Source organism: Dipodomys merriami, unplaced genomic scaffold (genome assembly GCF_024711535.1).
Source record: "Dipodomys merriami isolate MVZ:Mamm:240054 unplaced genomic scaffold, mDipMer1.0.p SCAF_2, whole genome shotgun sequence".
NCBI lineage: Eukaryota > Metazoa > Chordata > Mammalia > Rodentia > Heteromyidae > Dipodomys > Dipodomys merriami.
This window is the reverse complement of record NW_027203381.1, coordinates 20,296,023-20,316,899: the sequence shown is the minus strand read 5'-3', so window position 1 is coordinate 20,316,899 and position 20,877 is coordinate 20,296,023. Positions and strand designations below refer to the sequence as shown.

General features: G+C 36.3%; 1 protein-coding gene across 10 annotated transcripts in view; it reads right to left on the bottom strand.

Moving 5' to 3' along the window:
• Pias2 (protein inhibitor of activated STAT 2) overlaps positions 1-20,877 on the bottom strand; it is a 98,257-nt gene that overhangs the window by 39,109 nt on the left and 38,271 nt on the right. For all 10 annotated transcript variants that reach the window (XM_070029220.1, XM_070029210.1, XM_070029214.1 and 7 more), the window contains exons 4-10: positions 16,666-16,716; positions 16,451-16,541; positions 11,673-11,807; positions 8,904-9,009; positions 8,232-8,305; positions 7,038-7,198; positions 1,729-1,862 (exon numbers count right to left, since the gene is read on the bottom strand). In XM_070029220.1, the coding sequence (XP_069885321.1) occupies positions 1,729-1,862; positions 7,038-7,198; positions 8,232-8,305; positions 8,904-9,009; positions 11,673-11,807; positions 16,451-16,541; positions 16,666-16,716 (752 nt within the window). The remainder of the gene's footprint in view (positions 1-1,728; positions 1,863-7,037; positions 7,199-8,231; positions 8,306-8,903; positions 9,010-11,672; positions 11,808-16,450; positions 16,542-16,665; positions 16,717-20,877) is intronic.

The window sequence follows — 20,877 nt, the reverse complement described above, 5'->3', positions numbered from 1 at the left end:
CAAATAAGAAACCTCATTCTATGTCAGAACTTGACATAGAATTTACCTTGAAGCCAAGCACTGATGACCCACACCTATAACCATCCATAGCTACTTAGGAGGCTGAGCTGTGAGAACTGCAGTTTAAACCTAGTCAGCTCAGGCAGATAAATCTGAGCGACTATGTCCAATAAACAAACAAAAAGATGGAAGTGACAGTACAGTTCAAGTGGTAAAGGGAGTAGCCATGAGAAAAATGTAGAAAGAGAAAAAGAGGCTAGGAATTCAAGCACTAGTATTGGTAAGAGAAAAAAAAAAAAGGCAACTTGATAAAGTGAAAATAATCCCTAACTTGTGAATAAAGTTAATTCAGACATTTATAATTTATGAGTTATCTACTCATTATCAAAGTTCTAATTGCTCATAAAGAGAATTACATACTATATGTTAAGTCATATTTTCATAAAGACTATATTATTCCCAGTATTATTATTTAGTGGAAAATGAAAAGTAGTTGATAATGGAAAAGCAACTGCAGTTAATCAAGTTATTTCCCATCTTTCAAAAGCCTGGCTATTGCACTCTTACATTCCAATTACAGAATAAATAAGTGCTTGTTTTTTCTTTTCCTTTTACTCTAAAAATCTATCATTGAATTTTAGAACTTTATAGAGCTAAGACAAAATCACATGTAGCTGGCTGCTGATGCATGCTTGTTATTCTAGCTATTCAGGAGATTGAGATCTGAGGATCTTTTGGAAACTAGCCTAGTCAAGAAAACCTTGAGAATCTTATATCCAATTAACCAGTAAAAAGCCAGAAGTTGGGCTGTGACTAAAGTAGTAGAGCACCAGCCAGAATGAAAAGCTAAGGGACAATGCCCAGGCCCTAAGTTCAAGCCCAAGTATCAGCATTAAAAAAAAAAAAAAAGTAAGTTGGGCACTGGTGGCTCATGCCTGTAATTCTAGCTACTCAGGAGGCTGAGATCGGAGGATCATGGTTCAAAGCCAGCCCGGCAGAAAAGTCTGTGAGACTCTTATCTCCAATAAACCACTAGAAAACTTGAAGTGGCGCTGTGGCTCAAGAGGTAAAGCGCTGACCTTGAGCTGAAGAGCACAGGGACAGCACACAGGTCCAGAGTTCAAGCCCCATGACCGATTTAAAAAAAAAAAAAGTAGTAAATAAACTGATTTGGTTAAAAAGGGACTTTCAGGTTACCTATGAATTTCAAATAATCCAACTACCTCAGTTCCTCTAGTTTATGTAAATGAGAATAGTTGACCAAATGCTGAGTGTATATACTATGTAACCAAAACAAATACACTTCCCAAAAGCAATCACCCTCTTGATAACTAATCTGTGACTATTTGCCTTCACATCCATATGAAACCAAACCTTTCTAACCGTAACTCCATTTGAGAGCTCTGGCCAGATAGGTCTCAAAACAATTCTGAATACCGATATAAATGTATTTTCTAACTTTTCATTCTGTAAGATAGCATGTTCAGATTATTTTAGATGACTCTCTTTTATTGTATATATGAAACAGCTATCATGAGAAGGTAAGATGAATTGTTGTATATTATAGCACATTTCTCATGAAAGAATAAAGAGAATATAGGAGGAAATTATGACATGACAGGTGACAAAAATATAAAGTGAGCAAATCCAACTCCAAAAGCAGTTCAAAAAATGACAGTGTTGCATTAGTCTCACTGATTATATTCTCTATTGCCATTCTGCACATACTTTCTATTTTTGTACATGGTGGGCTAGATACTTTCATAGCTTCTTTCTTAGGTCTCATTGGACACCAAGAGCCGTCTTCTTGGAATTTGATCTCATCCACATCTGAACAATCACTGAGAATTTCCATAAAAAGCCTGTAAACCAATTAAGAAATAAAAACATGTCATCACTTGATTTATTAAAAGATAAATAATAATATAGTTAGTATACATCAGGAAAAAGCAATATTGACCTTTTTTCATAAATTTCAAGATTTCATACTTTATAAAAACAAATTATACCCTCTTCCTCCTAAGAGCCTAGAATTTGTGTGTGGGAGGACTCAGGGTTTTGTGCTTGCTAGTAAGCGCTCTACAACTCAGCTAAGTCCCCAGACAGGTTTTAGGCCTACAAAAGGCACAATGTCAGTGACTAAACAGAAATAGACACCTGAAGCCTCTTAGCTAGGACTAGCAGATAAGAACTCCCACATGGCACATAAAACAAAGAGCAGACAAGGTTATTACACAATATATTTATTAGCTTTAACATCACAAATAAAGAGCAGAGGGTTGAGGGGAGGAAAGAATGCAGACAAAGAGGTTACAATAAATTTAAAGTAATACAAGGTATTTTCTATGAACAAAATAAAACTAAAATTTAAGCCAGTTTCAGAAGAATATCTAGAAAATCCCAATATTTGGAAACAAAAGATACAAAATGAAAAGGAAAATAAAACCTAGTATTTTGAACAAAACTAAACTGAAAGTACAATGAAATGTGTGAACAGCAAATTATAAAACTTCTAGATAGTAAATAGACAAACTTCTAGATAGCTACTTAAGTTCACTCAAGAAAAAATAATTGGGGAGGGAGGAGGCTGGGAAGGGATGTGAAGGGTAAACCAAAGGAGGAGGCTGCAATGCTTGGTAAGAAATGTACGCATTATCCTGCCCATGTAATTGTAACCCCTCTGTACAGTATGTTCACAAATAAAATAAAATTAAATTAAAAAAAAAAGAAATGCTATAAAAAAAAAGAAAAAATAATTGTACAGTCTTATGCCTGCTAAAGACACTGGATTTGTCATTAAAAACTCTGTATGACACCAATATTATACTGATAATTCCAAATGCATTAAAAGAAAAATACTTAATCATGAACTTAGTAAAACCAAATTGGATATCAAGTGGAGTTTATCCCTAAAATGTAAAGCTAGTTTAATATTCCAAAGTCAATCAACATAATCACATTAACTGGCAATTAACTAAAGAAAGGACAAAGGAATCTTTCAAAGATTTGAAAGAAATAAAATTGTATTCAAAAACAACATTATTGTCTTTTATAGAAAATCCTAGTGATCTGCAATAAAGCTGCTAGAACTGCTGAGTTTAGGAGTTTCAAGTGTAAGAGCAATGTAAGGAAATCAGCTGCATTTCTACATATGAGCAACAATTAAAAATGTCTTGAGCCAGGAGCCAGTGGCTCATACATGTAATCCAAGCTACTCAGGAGACTGATCTGAGGATTGAGGTTCAAAGCCAGCCTGGGTCCGTGAAACTCTTATCTCCAATAAACCACCAGAAAACCAGAAGTAGTGCTGTGGCTCAAGTGGTAGAGCACTCATCTTGAGCTAAAGGGCTGAGGGACAGCATTTAGGCCCAGAGTTCAAACCCCATGACCGACCAAAAAACAAAATTATTTTCTTGAAAAACTAATACATCAATAATAAGAAATATGCAGAAACAAATGTTACAAAAGAAAGATAAGATATATTAAAAACTATAAAACATTACTAAGAAATAGATATATCCCAAGAGTCAATACTGTCTTGTTACCCCAATTTTATCTACAGTCAAGGCAATACAAATAAAAATCTAATTCTGCACATTTGTATAGAAAAGCAAAAGACCTCCAACAGACACTATCACAAGGAAGAGCTTATTCATTAGACAATATTCACACTAAGCAATCGGGGTGGTGGGTGAAGAAGGGGATAGAAGGGACTTATACTAAAAGGGGTTTACCTAGTCCCTATCCTAACATTTCTTCCCTATTCCCAACTGTCCTCATATAGTCTTTGCTGTTCTTTGCCTTCATAACATTTAATAACTTAATATACCAATTTTTTTTATTATATCCTACAATTTAAGGACCAGTACCTGACACAGAACAGGCATCAGTAAGTACTGTGTGATGTATATTCTTTTTTTTATTTGTGAAAATACCGTACAGAGGAGTTATAATTACATGGGCAAGATAATAAGTACATTTCTTATCAAGCATTGTTGCCTCCTCCTTTGTTTCCCCTTCCTATCCCTTCCCACCTGTGATGTATATTCTTGAAGGAATATATGACAAAACAAACTGCATAACTAAAAAATGCCATAAAATTCATATACCTGATGAAAAATAAGTGAATGTTTATATAGAGACTCTAGAAACAGACAGAAAAGACAGAAAGACGAGACAGGGATAATGAAATCAAAATGTAAATATTACGAAAGAAAAAAGTCACAATAAGTATAATTAAAAGTCAAACAAATTGGGAAAACATTTACTCTACCAGAGAAATTAACAACAGAGAAATTAATAACTCCAATATATAATAACCACTTATGAAAAAGTAGGGAAAAAAGAAACAGCAAAATATAAACCATAAAAGATATTATAATGATCAATATATGAAATAAAGAACTACCTAAGCCTGGCACTGTGGCACACATCATTAATACAAGCAATGGAGGGTAGAGGCAGGAGAATCATGAGTTCCAGGTCAGCCTGATCTGTATTTGAGACAGCCTCAAAACTAAACCTAACCAAAGCTCCAATTCTGAAAACATAAAAAGTAGAAATTACAATCCTGAGGTGGATGTGGTGGCACCTGTCTCTGATCTCAGCACTAAGGAGGCAGAGACAGGAGGACCAAGAGTCTGAAGTTAGCCTAAACTACATAGTGAGTTCAAGGCTAGTCTTGTCTCTGAGACTATTATCCTATCCCAAAAGAGAAGGAAGGAGGAATAGATCAGACCAATGTGTTAATTTTCCCAATTAGAAAACCGACATAGAGAAGATAAGATTTTACAAGTAAATCCAGTGAACAGACTTGAGAAGTGGGTAATATACATGTTGCCAGTAGTAGAATGAAATGATTTATAAGCACAGCAAAACTGCTAATACCCAGGTGGCATCATAACAATAGAGAAATCTGAAGGACATACATTTTCTTTGTACTGGCATTTCTAACCATTTATCTTAAGGAGAACTCCACATACACACACACACACAATTATACCTTCAAAAATGTTACTATCACAAGACAATTTGAGAAGAAGTAATAGAGTATGGGATGTCTACCCTGAAATATGGAAGGCAAAGGGATATGAGACATATGCAATTTCCTGATCATTCAAAAGAATTCTACCAATAGTAGAAAAATAGATATTCCATATATTTTGAGAGAATGTGAGCAAAAATTGTGGCAGATGATTAACAACTAATGCATCAGGGTCAAAGTTATACTGGAAAAGCTTCGTGATAGTGTTGCAACTTTTTTAAGTTTAAAATTACCTCAAAATAAGCTAAAAAAAAAATGACAAAAATAACACAGCGAAAGTTTAGAAAAGTCAAAGTTCCATTTACTCATTACTGTCCTGTTTGTTCTTTCCACAGTACATTATTCTTCAAAAACCTTTCTTCTGGAGGAAGATGGGGTTTGAACTCAGGGCCTTGAGTTTGCCAAACAGTACTTAAGCCTGTCCCAGCCCTTTTTGTATTCATTCTCTTTCAGATGTGGTCTCTCATTTATGTTTGGGTCACCCTGGGCCTTAACTCTCCTATTTACACTTCCTGGTAGGAGCTGGAAAGAGAGCTGGAAGGAGAAGCACATATCAACCTGCCCAACTTGTACCCAATCAAACCTTGAAGAGACAGTTGTGACAGACGGAGGAAGGCAAGTAACAGCTGATGGAAGGTATGACATGAGTTAAGATGTATTATACACATAAATGGACATGTTAAATTGAAACCACTGTATAACTATTGAAATAAAAAGTAAAAACTGCTATGTATCTTTAAAGACCTACACTGCTTTTCACTGTATATATTTAGTGAAAATTGTATGTATATACAAATTAAAATGACTTGAATCCTTTTAATATGTTAATAACAAAGTAAACATCACAGGATAGGATTGATTCGTTCCATGAATTTTACTTTTTAATATACAAATTAAAATGACTTGAATCCTTTTAATATGTTAATAACAAAGTAAACATCACAGGATAGGATTGATTCGTTTCATGAATTTTACTTTCTAAATCTTAACAGTGGTATATGGATGACATACAATCTTTAAAGTGTCATCTTAAAAATTAAAAAACTGAAAATTATATAATGTTCAAAGAACATTTTTTTCCTTTGGTCATGGGCCTTGAACTCTGGGCCTGGGCGCTGTCCCTGAGCTCTTCAGCTCAAAGCTAGCACTGTACCACTTGAGCCGCATCGCCACTCCTAGTTTTTTGAGTAGTTTATTATCATTGCTGAGTCTCCCGGGCTTTTCTTGCGTGGGCTGGCTTGGAACCGCGATCCTCAGATCTCAGCCTCCTGAGTAGCTAGGATTACAGGCATGAGCCACCGGTACCCAGCAGAATGTTCAAAATTTTAATGTAAGTAATATAAGGATAACCTGAACATGAAATTATAGATTAAAACTTACTGATATAATGTGACTGTAACTATCCTATTACCTTCTTTTGGTTTTATTTTGTTTTTTTCAAAGACCTTAACTGCTATTACAAGAAGGTGTAGGTAGACAAAATGATATCACTAAGCATCACTTTACCTTATGGACTTCTATATGACTTAGAAAATAAAATTAAAAGGAAACTATATACCCACTTGCCCCAATACAATTCATATTATAGGCTGAGCATCATAATATGAAAATCCAAAACACTTTTAAGCACTAACAAGTAGCAGAACATTTTAGGTTAAGAATTTTCAGATTAGGGATATACAACTTAAGTATAGCAAAATCTGAAAAACTCCAAACTCTAAACAACATGGTTCTAAGCATTACACAAAAGGAACACTGAACTTGTATAAAGACAAAAGAGCCACTAACCATTGTTTGAAAGTAAGACATAATTAAATATAAAACAGAAAATGTATAAACGTGGACTTTACGCTAGAGTAAAATTTACATTAGGATTTAATGAACACAGAGCTAGTAACTGTTAAGTGTTACACTAACTAGGCTATGGGTATAACATTTTTAAGGTCCTTGGTTAGATTCTCAGTACTAGAAAAAGGGTAGAGGGTGCACTTACCCATCTAATATCAGACTTTCATAGGCAGCTTTTTTGTCACACACAGGACAAATCCAGGTAGGCTTCTTCTCATTCATTTGTAGGTAAAGGGCAGCATCAAAACACTGCAGATGTGTACAAGTCACTGCACGGCATGGGATTGTCAGCCTCATTTTTCCTAACTACAGGACAGGGAATACAATAAAGAAACTGGTTTAAACAAAGAAAGCCTCACAGGATCCAGAAATGCTCCTAATTTCTGAAGAAACCATACAGATGATCAGAATACAGAAGAAAACCAAGACTTATTCCCATCAAGATTTTTTTTTTTTTTGGAGGGTGGGGGTCCAGTCGTGGGGCCTGAACTCTGGGCCTGGGCACTGTCCCTCAGCATTTCAGCTCAAGGCTAGTGCTCTACCTCTTGAGCCACAGCACCACTTCCGGCTTTTTTCTTTTTGCTTCTGTGGTGCTGAGGAATCGAACCCAGGGCCTCAGGCATGCAAGGCAAGCGCTCTACCACTGAGCCACCTTCCCTGCCCCCCCCCAGCAAGATTTTTAAAAATTCATTTTGACTACCCTATTTTTCAAATATCATTTCAGTTTTTTGAGATATGTAAACTGTAAGTCAGAGGTAGATTACACATAATGAAAACAAGGCTGTTTATTACCTCGGTAGTAATCAAATGCTCCCCAAACTACATAATTCCTGATTCCATAACTTTTCTCATAGAGTTCATAGTAAGTTCTCAGTAGTTTCTCCCATAATTAGCTCAGTGTCAAGCACATGGAAGGATCTCAGAGTAGCTGACTACATGATTTAAAAATATATTCCACACACCTTAACTTATTAAGGCAAAACTACAAATTAGCATTCAGGCCCTAGCAAAATTACTGGTGTTTTTCAATACAATATATATTCTTGTCAAAGAAGCCAACAATGTATATTTATTCGCTATGGATTAGTTATGTAATTACTGTAAGATTATTCTCAACCAACATATATATTGGCACTTGATATAATAGTCTTTTGGGTTATCATTCTGTCATGAACTAGAAAGCTTACTCATAGATTCCTAAATGGAAAAAACAAAACAAAAACTTGAGTTTGGAATTCTATTGAAATATAACATTCATCCTACCCTTACTTTTATTGAAAACTAGTACTTTGTAAAAAAAAAACTAAAACAGACCAGAATGTTTTGTCACTTTACTTACAGGACACATCAAGGATACCCGAAGACTAGTAGTAGCAATTTCACTATCAGGATCTGCAGTAAGTTTTTCTTTAACTTTTAAGAGAGACAAAATAGTAACAACTTTAAATATTAATGTTGACATATGAGCAGAACTATAGAAATACATCCTATTTCAAAATTCCCTACTTTTCTTCAAAAGGGCCTAGAAACACAAAATGTTGAATACTTATGTTCTAAACAAGACAATATTCTTCATATTTGAAATTAGGATTCTACAAACTACAGATCACATACGTAATTGAATTTTTAGTATTTCTCTCTAAAAGCAAGATTGCTCATCAAGAAGAGCTACAAAACCGAAGTTGCTTTTAACACTTCAGAACAAAGTAATAATTAGGAGAGGAACATGATGGCAGTACCCTGAACTTCAATTCTTTTCTAGCAAATGCTCATTACTATTTTTATTAGTTTACTAGTTATTTCCAATAATTTTTAAATTTTGAATAAAACAATGTGTACATGGCAATGTGTGTGATTTCTTTCAGCAGACAATATGTACAAGTTACTCTGCATACAAGGTAAGTTAATATAACAGAAATGCAATAAATACCACAAATTAATATGTATATGAGAATTTGGTCTCCTTCCGAACATAGCATCTCATATGTTCACTATTACAAACATTACTTACTTAGTGCTCTGGAATGGTCAGGATTCCTAATACCTTTCATTTTTAATCTCTGTAGTAGCATGGCTGATGTGAGCTGCCGTACAAGATACACAGACATGGAGTAATTCTGAAAAAAATCCAAAACACAAAACAAAATAAAAAAAATCTCTCCATTAGACAAGATACTGTCCTATATAAAAATCCAATTACCTAAGAAATTGGTTTCTGAAAATAACGTTCAAAATAAAATCTGCAGAAAGACCAATGGGATGGTGACAAAATCAAGAAGGTCTTTTCAGGGAAATGACTCCATAGTAATATAAGACTTTCTCAAGCATTTATTTTTACAGTATCTAGTAGTTTGATAAATAGCTTCCATGGTGGTTTGTAAATGATGCTAATAATAGGAGTCATCCTGAGAATGTACTCTCCCATATTCACTTCCAACCAGAATCCTGCTTTGATCTACTTCTGTAAAAATGCTCTCATATTTTTATTTACAAGAGGGTTTCACTGCTGAAATAGTTAAAATGCCAGTAGTCTGACTAAATGTTCCAAGCCCAGAATTCAAAAGTTCTAATTCTGAAGAAGAGACTACATGTTACATGCTTGTAGAAAATCATTCAAATGAAGACAGTATCACTTTTTTCTGAGGAAAGCTTTGACAAATTAATTCTACTTCCTCAGTAGTCATTTTACCAGAAGAGGGCAGCTGCTATGAAGAAATAAAACCCAAAAGTCAAGGCCAGAAAATAATAGCATCCAGTTCCATACCTAACAGATCTGACACAAAGGAGCCTCTGTTAGCTATTATGAGGTGAAATGTAATTTACACTGAAATATCCTATATTCCCATTTTACTACAAATATTTTTTAATTCAACAGATTTTATTCATCTTTTTTATTTAAAAGATTCACAATAATGATATACTTTAATAGTTGTCAAACCAAGTATTTTACTTTTAAATGTTGTTTGAAATAACTGAATACTCAATACATTGTACAAATTTTAAGTCCATTAATTGCTTTATGAAAAAGAACTAATAGTAAATATGTGGCACAATGGCCCAGTCTTCAATGTGTATACTAATTTATTCAAATATTTGTAAATTAAGATGGGTATAGTAGCTCAAGCCTGTAATCCTAGCTACTTGGGAGGCAGAGATGGAGTGATTAATGCTGAAGGCCAGCTTAGGCAAAAAATGTCAAAGAAACTCCATCTTACCCAATGACTGGGTAGAGTGGCATATGTCCATTATTTCCAATGATACAGGAGTACTAGAGTACTAGTAAGAAGATCACAGTCCAGGCTAGCCATAAACTGAGACCCTATCTTGAAAATAACCAACTCTAAAAGGTGCTGCTCAAGTGGCAGAATGCATGCCTAACCAACTCTGAGGCCCTGACTTCAAATTCCAATACCACACAAAAAATTGCAAGTTATTTCCAACTCTGTAATCATCTCAATAGGTAAAAACAAACATTCTTTAAACATATGCCTCTATTTCTCCATCCATAAAATAGTAAGATTCTTGGTCTAAAGTTTGAATTCAGGCCCTCGCACTTGCTAGGCATGCCCTCTACCACATGAACTATCCCCTTCAGACCTTTTGGAGGATTTTGTTCCCTTCAACAGGGTCTCTTACATTTTGGCTAGGCCAGCCTGAACTACAACCCTCCTATTTACATTTCTTGAATGGCTAGGATGACAGATGCGTTAACCAATTGTATTATGAGCAGAAAGCTATATTCATCAACCTAAAAGTGTATAAAAAAGCAATTCTTGAGAGCTTGTTTGGAGGTTCTAGCAGGGGAGCGCAGCTATTGTATACCCTTGACGGAAGACCAGTCCTCCTCTATCAGGGATGGTCGTCCTCTTCGACAGAGCGCGCAGCTTCGGGAGAGACGCACATGGAGCAGTGAGGGAGGAAGGGGACACCCGCCTAGCCAGCCAGATCAGCCGAATCAACCCTGGCGATCAATGGGGTGACAGATGTCGCAGCCAGATTGCCCTCACATCCAAAAAAAAAGCAATTCTTTAAAAAACGTTTTTTTCAATTTTGGTATTGAACTCAGGATCTTGTACTTCTGAGGCAAGCCCCGTTGAACTATGCCTCCAGCCCTTTTCAGTTTAGTTTCCTTTCCAGATAAGGTCTCATGCAATTTTGATAGGTTTGGCCGGGTTACTTAAAAGTCTCAATCTTCCTTTCTTTGCCTCTTGAAAAGCTAGGATTATAAACAAGTGTTTCGATGCCTGACTCTATGCGATTATTTTTAACGAAATGGCTATGTGTTACCTTAACTATTAATTATTGATTCCAAGCTGGAAAGAAATTATTTCTATTCAGAATGTGAGTACACTGAACAATGTCCCACACAAAGACATGAAATTTTTTTTAATTCTTCATACTTACTCAAAGCTTTGGTTTATTAACATACCAAGTATATACACAACAATTACTTTAAGGAATAAAAAAAATACACATTTCCATTTACTTTCATGCAAAATGAAGAGACAAGACTAAACCTGAGTCAGTGTTTAATTTTTTTTTTTTTAAGTCATAGCCCCACCCCACTTCCCCCAGTTCTCTTCTGCTTTTTAATTAGTTTTCAGATAGCTATTTGTCTGGGCTGATGATGTCAGACCACGATCTTCCTTAAGAATTTCCAAATACCACCCCTCAATTGAAAGCTACTGCTTTTCAGAAATTAACAACAAGAAAACTGTAAGACATGGAGCTAGCATCCTAAGTGAAGTCACTCTCACTACCTAGGGGAGAGAAGTCTTACCTTTCCAATTTCAGATGCCCAAGAAATAGAAATCTGATTTGGCACAGCTGAAGACAATCTAACTAAAGAAGTAATATTCAAAGGGCGTCCAGGGCGCTTCTGTTCAATCCCATTTTTAGGTGGAGGTGCATAGCCCTATAACAATTTAAAAAAATTGTAGGGGATTAAATATTTTCTGAAATACAAATAGCCTAATTTTGGTTCTACTAAGTCATTTTTGTTGTTGTTGTTTTTATTGGACATGGGGCTTGAACTCAGAGCCTAGATGCTGTCCCTGAGCTTTTTCGCTCAAGGACAGTGCTCTACCACATTGAAACACAGCTCCACTTCTGGTTTTCTGGTGGTTAATTGGAGATAACACACTTTCCTGTCTGGGGTATCTTCAAACCACAATCCTGATATCTCAGTCTCCTGAGTAGTTAGGAGTACAGGCATAAGCCACTAGTATCTGGCCACTAGGACATTTTTATTTTATCCTAAAAACTAGTCTAATAAAATAGAAAAATAAAATTCTACATTCTGGCTGGGTGCTGGTGGCTCATGTGGGTGAATGAGATCTGAGAATCATGGTTCAAAGCCAAGCTCAGGCAGGGAAGTCCAAGAGACTCATCTCCAATTAACAACCAGAAAACTGGAAGTGGAGCACTATCCTTGAGCACAAAAGCTCAGGGACAGCACCCTTAAAGCCCCAAGTTCAAACCCCATGACCAACAACAACAAAAATCCACATTCCATCATTATAAAGATACTGATATCCTGCCATATTACCTATGAATCTTCTTCCTTTTTATAGGAAACTACTACTCTTTGAAATGACTCATTTTAGGAGGCCCCAGTCAAAACCAAACTAGGGTGGGAAAGTGAAAACTTTGGAATTAAAAAAAGAGTGTCTAAGTGAATATCAAAGTGATGATTAAAGTCTTTTGAGTCTGGTTAATAAAAAACTCATTAGTCTGATTTTGTTTTAAAGAAAAAAACACTTATTTTTGGTCACAGTAAACTCAATTCTCAAAAATAGCCACAAAACATTTCAGACTAGTTTTCAAACCCAAATATTATTTTAGAAAATTTAAGATTTCTCAGTTTGGTAACATCTATGTATTAAAAAGAAACCATCATATTTCTTTTTCTTTTCTTTCCTACTCCTCCTCTTCTTTTTTTTTTTTTTTTTTTTTTTTTGCCAGTCCAGGGGCTTGAACTACATCTGGGTATGGGTGCTGTCCCTGAGCTTCTTTTGCTCAATTCTAGACCTCTACCACTTGAGCCACAGTGACACTTAAGGCTTTTCTGGAGATAAGAGCCTCAGGGACTTTCCTGTGCAGGCTGGCTTCAAACCCTGATCCTCAGATCTCAGCATCTTAAGGAGCTAGGATTACAGGCATTAGCCACGAGCACCTGGCTCATATTTTTGTTCCCCACCCAACTTTATAGCTCCACAGATTTAACAGAAATGCTGATCATTAAAACATAAAAATAACCCAACTACTCAGCTAAGTAAATAGCTTTTTCCCTTCTTCCTAAACATATGGCATTTTATTCATGGCTTTCAGTCTGTACACAGACAATCATTAAAGATGGAGGAATGACTGAGGACCGCTTGTCCGTTACCTTGTAACCTCTTCTCTGAGATACTGACTGTCTTCCCTGTATTAAAAGAGAACCCAAGTGTTTTATAGAACTTACTATCTCAAAGCAGTAAATAGGCTGATTTCACTATTGTTTGACCCTTAAAATAAAAGTCCAGAGTCAAGCACCAGTGGCTCATGCTGTAATCCTGAGGATCTGAGGATCATGGTTCAAAGCCAGCCTGGGCAGCAAAGTCTATGAGACTCTTATCTTCAATAAGCCACCAGAAAACCTAAAGTGGCACTGTGGCTCAAGTAGTAGAGCGCTCACCTTGAGCTGAAGAGCAGAGGGACAGCACTCAAGCCCAGAATTCAAGCCCCATGACTGACAAAAAATAAATAAAAGTCCAGGCACATAACTATGGTCAAGACATAATGCAATTTCGCATTCTATTTATTCTGTACATGCAATATAATAGTCAACTGCTGTGGATCCTCAATGACTACATATTTTAATACAGTCACACAAGGAAAGTCACAAATTCAAAGAGGTTTAGGGCTATCATGAGAAGTGTCATGATCATATCAACCTTATTCCTCAAGATCATGGGTAAGGAATACATATCAATTTATATTCTTTTTTGTGACTTGTTAGTGGTGCTTTGAATTTTAACAAGATCCCCAAGGCTCTAGAATTCAATGCACCTACTACAGACTCACTCAATGAAGCTTTCTTCCTCTGCAGCTGCAGCATACTCATAATCCCTAAAAATCATGCTTTACATTTATACTCTATAGTTCACATCCTAAAAAATAGTAATTGTGGTTCTACAAGTGATCTAACAAGTTCATCAGTTTCAAGTCAATTTACACCAGTTGTTCCATATTTACTGAAGGCTAGTGTTTGATTTTCTCTAGGATGGTTTTATCTGAATCAGGCAAGTCTTCCCTATTGCCTTCCTTTTTTGAAGTATGTCGTTGCCTTTCTCCCAATGCTCTATTTCTTCTTCTCCTTCTCAATTGCCCCTGGCCCAAAGGGTAAGTGGCAGACTCATCAGACAAAGGATACTTTATGTACTAACTGTTATGTTCCCAAATAGCCTAATGATGTATCAAGGGTTAGTTGGTACAGCAGTTATTATTGGCTTAACAATGTCACAGAGGAACTGGCCAACTATCTAATTTTTTTTCTCTAAAAAGGACTAGAAGAGTTACAAATTCATAGCTACCACAGCAGAGTTGCAGACCTCATCCATGAAGACACTGAGTTGTCCAATTTAGAAGTTTGATGTAACTAGTGTGTGTATACATTTACATCTACTGTATTTTCTGTAGAAATGGCAAAGTGTTAAGCAAAACCTCATACATTTTGGACACAGTCTATTACTGGCAAAGACACATAATGATATACTGGGTTGGTCTGTTAAGAGTAAATATGTAGCAGGGTGCCAGTGGCTTACACTTGTAATCCTAGCTACTCAGGAGGCTGAGATCTGAGGATCGAGGTTCAAAGCCAGCCCAGGCAGCAAAATCTGTGAGACCCTTATCTCCAATTAACCACCAGAAAACCAGAGTGGTGTTGTGGCTCAAGAAGTAAAGTGCTCACCTTGAGCTGAGGAACTCAGGGACAGTGCCTAGGCCCAGAGTTGAAGACCCACGACCACCCAAAAAAATAAAAAATAAAAAGAGAGAGAGAGTAAATATGTAGATATCAACAAGGATCTATAGTTTGTTCTTTAAGGATAGTGAGAAAAGAAATCAGCCACAGCCAAAGGTTAAAGGCAAAGAAAATTGAATATGAAAAGATACTTGAAAGTAAACAGAGTCATTTTGTAATCTATAATTCTGTCAGGCTTCCTTCCTCATACATCTCACCAACCATCAGTTATCCTTTAACTCTAAGTAGGACTTTTTTGTACAATCCATCTAAATGAAAGAGAGCTTTTAGGAATCCCATTGCTGGAAGCCAGAATGTGTGAGGCAAAGTTCCCACCTGACTTTTGAACATGTACAGGACCACATAAGCAACCCTCCCTGACAGTATCTATTCAGTCTGTATAATTTTCCCTTTTGTATTACAGAGGACAGTACATTGATTTCAGTCTTGAGCATCTTTAAGAAAAGCCCATCACTGATGTGGTGTTCAAGCCCTGAAAAATCTGTAGACATTCACGAATATGAAATTCATGGGACAACCATATTTCAAGTTTCAAAGTCCATAAGCTAAGAATAAGACTTTTTAACAAATAAGAAAAGTCAGATCCAACTCAGTTATAAGCATTAGGCTCTGAGATACCGTAGAGTCCAGGCTATTCTCTGTCTGACCTGCTCAGCTGCTAATAGTAAAATTGTTATACACTCATTCCAGAGCCAAGACTCATGCTCAGTGAATATGCTAAACAGCTTTCATATCACTGGAACAGCTGCCATGATATATTTTGCTGACATAGCAGCATGATATATACCAGGAGGGTTTTTGTTCTCAGAGAACTTCAGTTACAACAAATATACCTACACTTTGTAGTACTTAACAAATGGATCAGACTATAGGTATTTTATTATTGTTATGGCTTTGTTGGGCTTCTATATAACTGCACCAATTTAATAAAACATTGCATGCTTCAGTGCAAATTGATAGTCAGAAATTCACTAACTTAAGCACTATTTAAGACTTGACTAGAAGTCAGAGATTTGACACTCAAATATTACATAAGAAAAAGGTTATTATTCATTCACATTACACAAACACACACACACACACACACACACACACACACACACACGTACGTATCTCAGGTTACCCATCAAAATATCATTGCATTCACCTAACTGAAATCATCAAGGAACAAACATGGAATTTAGAATTCTGTGGCCAATCATTCTCAGCAGCTTCTGTTTTCCAAAATGTCATTTCAGCTCTAGTCTTAGCAAACCAGACATCCACCACAACATGCTGTCCTATATTCAAGAGCTACATTCAGCTGTCTGATGAGATTCCAAGAGTCTTTCAGAGCATCTCTTTAATTCTAAAGCAAGATTTTCTAAGCTCATCTTCTCTAGACTTGAAATTAACTATAGATTATTCCAGGAAAAAAAACTATATTTAGTTGGGATGTTAGAACTATTTACTGGTACTAAGTTGTCCTGTTTCTAGACATTGTCAGTGTTTATTCTAAGCTTACATAAGCATGTGATGAATAAAAAGCAACTTACAGGCAAAGGAAACAGCTTTCCATTTACTTTTATACATAGACTATTGGGATAGTTATCTTCTTGAGGGCAACTTGTCTCAGCCAGGCAAAGTCTGTATTTAAAGAAAAAGAAAACCTTTCTTAGTTTACTCAAACATGCTTCTGTGTTTTCAAATTCAGGGACATGTATACAGTTAACATGGGCAAAATTATAGAAACAAAATTTTTCAAACTTACCTCAGCTGAACTTGGACTGTATAATCTCTTCTGCCACCTGGCAAAAAATCCCTGTGATGAGAAAGAAAGCAAGATTCAAAAGCACTGTAAGATTTCACAGGAGTACTCATACAAGGAAGAAAATCTGCATGTTCACAGACACCCGTGTCCAGGTACACACACATCCCATATATTCTTACCTTTAAAAGATAAACAATACCCTATCAACAGCATAAGCAATGCAGCAATAACAATACCACTTAATTTACTTTTAATTATTCTTCAGGGCAATGTCTAAGATTCAATGCATAGGAACTTTGATGATGCAATACTTACTTCAACAGGCAACAAATTTGGTTAACATGAAAAGGAACATCCTAGATCCTGAAGGAGTCTGATAAATTAATCTGTATTTTTAGTAGTTCTTCATCTTGGCAATGAATTGTTTTTAGTTTATAATAATCTTTTATTGAGATTAAATGATTACATAAATTTCACAAATTTCACAGTATTGGAGGATAGTGATATTTAGTTACTAAGTTACAAATACATTTTAACCTTCACAAGGCAAATTGTCATCATCGTGGTCTATAAAGTGAATTTACATGCTTTGACAGTACAACTATTTCTTCTGTGTTGGCTATGGAATTCTAAGCAATTCATCAAGTGATTTGATAAGCATTTTAAGATATTATTGTTGGTTTGTTTTTACATACAGTGAGCACCTAGAGTCACAATTATCCAATACCAGGCAACTACATACTATATATCCAATTATAGATACAGAACTTCTTATAATTCCTAGATAAGAATCAAGAATCTCACATAAAATATCTCTGATACCCAACTCTCAAAACTCTTGCCACACAAAATGAAATGCACAGTAAAGCAGAAATGTTTTTTTAAAGATTGTTAGAAATGCAGAATTCCAAACTTCATCCTAAAACTGACAGAATCTATTTTAGCAAGATCCCCAGATGACCTGCATAAACATTACAGTTTAGGAAAGTACTATTCCTTAACTGCTATTGTAAATCTTGTACTTTATCAAAGAGACCATTAGAGAGTAGGCCAGTCCTAAGTAAACTAAAGAAATACATTTGGCCTTTGCCTTGCTCAGTTTCCAATTCTCTAAGTTCCTTGAACAGCAGTAAAGCATAGGAGTCACCTACTTGAGCTCTATGTTACCACACTCCCTGCCCCGACTTTTCTCTCTCTCTCTCTCTCTCTCTCTCTCTCTCTCTCTCTCTACACACACACACACACACACACAGACACACACACACACAGACACACACACACACACATACATACATACATACATACATACATACATATACATACATTTTTATTTTTATTTTTGGCCAGTCCTGGGGCTTGAACTCAGGACCTGAGTATAGTCTCTGGGCTTCTTTTGCTCCAGGCTAGAACTCTACTACTTGAGCCACAGTGCCACTCTGGCTTTTTTTAATTTATGTGGTACTAAGGAATGGAACCTAGGGCTTCATGCATGCTAGGCAGGCACTCTACCACTAATGCACATTCCCAGACATATAATTTTATACTTCGTTGGACAAGTAGAATTATATTTCACACTTCAAATACCTGTGTACTCTGACAGTTTGGCCTACAGCCTTTTGGAGACGTCAGAAGGGTTAGTACTAGGGCTCTACCTCAGGACCTGTTGTTCTTGCTTGACTCTTTTGCCTGAGGATGGCTCTTTACCACTTGAGCTATGCCTCCAGTTCAAACCTAGAGGTGATAACTTCTTATTCCATTTTACATACTGGATAAGTAATAGTCAATGTGATTTAGTCACTTGCCCAGTGGCAAACAGACCTTGGTGGTAAAGGAAAAAACTACTATCCCATTTGTACTGCTCTAAAGATCATGGTCAAGAGTTGAATTGTCACATTTTGAATCTGCAAAGTGATAAAAGAAAAATCAACAGGGGCTGGGGAAGGTGGTAGAGCACTTGCCTCGCATGCATGAGGCCCTGGGTTCGATTCCTCAGCACCACATAAGCAAAAAGAAAAAAGCCAGAAGTGGTGCTGTGGCTCAAGTGGTAGAGCGCTAGCCTTGAGCTGACGAGCTGAAGGACAGCGCCCAGGCCCAGAGTTCAGGCCCCACGACCGGACCTTAAAAAAAAAAAAAAAAGGAAAACCAACAGATGGTAATAAGCTGATAGGATATGAGATGTTGCTAAAGGGGACTATGGGAGGATATATGCCAAGCAAAAAATCTCCTTAAGGAGAATTTTTGATGTATAGAATATTGTCTAGACCACAGCACATGTGATAATGAATAAATGAGAAAACACAAAAAACGAAGAAGGTTTGAGAAACAAGCAAATTTAACTCTAGATACGCTATGCTGCTGTTTGTTTTCATAGCTGTGGTTTTGTACTTGAACTTGGGGCCTTAAGCTCTAACTTAGTGTTCTTGCTCACAGCTGGCTTGTAGTCCACTACTTAAGCCATGACCATAGACTGGCAATCTGCCATTTGTAGATTTTTCTGTCCAAGCTGGATTCAAAACAAAATCCTTTAAGTCTCATTCTCCTCAATAGCTACATTTGTAAGCCACTGGTGCCCAGTCTGTATTATGTCTGATGTACTTATGTATTATCAAAGCAGACTACTATCAATGATAATAGTCTCCAGAGGGAAGTCCTGATAATTTTTCTGCCTCCAACAACAACAAAAAAAGCATATTCATGATACTCTCAAGAAGAGAATCAGGGGAACAGAATCATAGACTGATTTCTGGAAATGTGTAAGAACAATCAATGGGAGGGAAGGACAAAAATTTCTAGTGTAATAGTACCAAAAAGAAGTAATGAAAAAGTTAAAAAGTGTTCACCTCATGGATTAATCTTCACAAACAGAAACATCTCCCCATCTCCAAATCTGAATTTACTCAAGGCTCTACTCTAGATCTCACTATTACTACAAGAAAAAGAGAGGGGTTAAAAATATAATAACAGTTCCTAAATTTGCTGCATACTACAAATACCCAAGGAGCCTTAAAACCCAGTGATTTGAGGGTCTGATTCTCCAGATTTTCATTTTATTCATACGAAAAATAAACCCTGAGCATCTGAATTGGATTTATAAAAATTTCTCAGCTGATTTTAATAGGCAGGCAAGTCTGAGAAACATGCAAATAGGCACACTGAAATGACACAAGAAGCAACAATTCAAATTCAGAATGTGTAGTAAGCTAGAGTTATATGGATTATTTTTCTTTCTTCTATTTCTTTTATAGACCTGTTATTATTTTAAGAGGAAACAGCTCTCCATAGAGAAGTGACCAGTTTCTTTTTTTTAAACAAAGATGGCCAGGTGCCAGTGGCTCACGCCTGTAATACTAGCTACTTAGGAGGCTATGATATGAGGATCTCAGTTCAAAGCCAGGCTGGGCAAGAAACTCCATGAGACTCCTATCCCCAATAAACCACTCAGAAGTGGCACTGTGGCTCAAGTGGTAGAGTACTTGCCTTGAGCTGAAAAGCTGAGGGACAGCACCCAGGCCCAGAGTTCAAGCCCCATGACTAACCAAAAAAAGAAAGAAAGAAAGAAAGAAAGCTTGAGCATCTTGTGAGGGAAGAAGATAAAGAAGTATTTTAAAGCATATTTGGGAAGCAAAGGAAAAGGCATAGGCGACAATCTAAAAGAACCACTAATAATGAAACAATAATCAACTGGGTTACAATATAAATTTTTATAATTCTAGGTTATATCCCACAGCATACTTAAATAAATATATAAATGAATGAATGAAAAAATGAATGAGAAGGGACAGCTGTCCCTTAAATGTGAAAATAAAATAAGGACCACAAAAAAACCACCACCACTGCAACAGGAATGTTTTGCTTCTGTGCCCAGTCTCAAAGTATCCTCTTCAGGATATACACAGATAACAAAGAAAAAGTCAGTAACTTTGCAGTGCAGAAATTTAAGACACAGTAGATGAGCCTGATGATCAAAGTTAGTATCACAAAAAATAAAGTCTCTCAATATTATGTAGTAACTGATAAGACATACCAAGAAGAGGATCTAATTGAAGATATTCTTCTCAAAAATAATCTCAATCTGCCGGAAGCCGGTGGCTTCATGCCTGTAATCCTAGCTACTCAGGAGTCTGAGATCTGAGGATCATGGTTCAAAGCCAGCCTGGGCAGGAAAGGCCACGAAACTCATGGATGGGGCTCAAAATAGTAGAGCACTTGCCT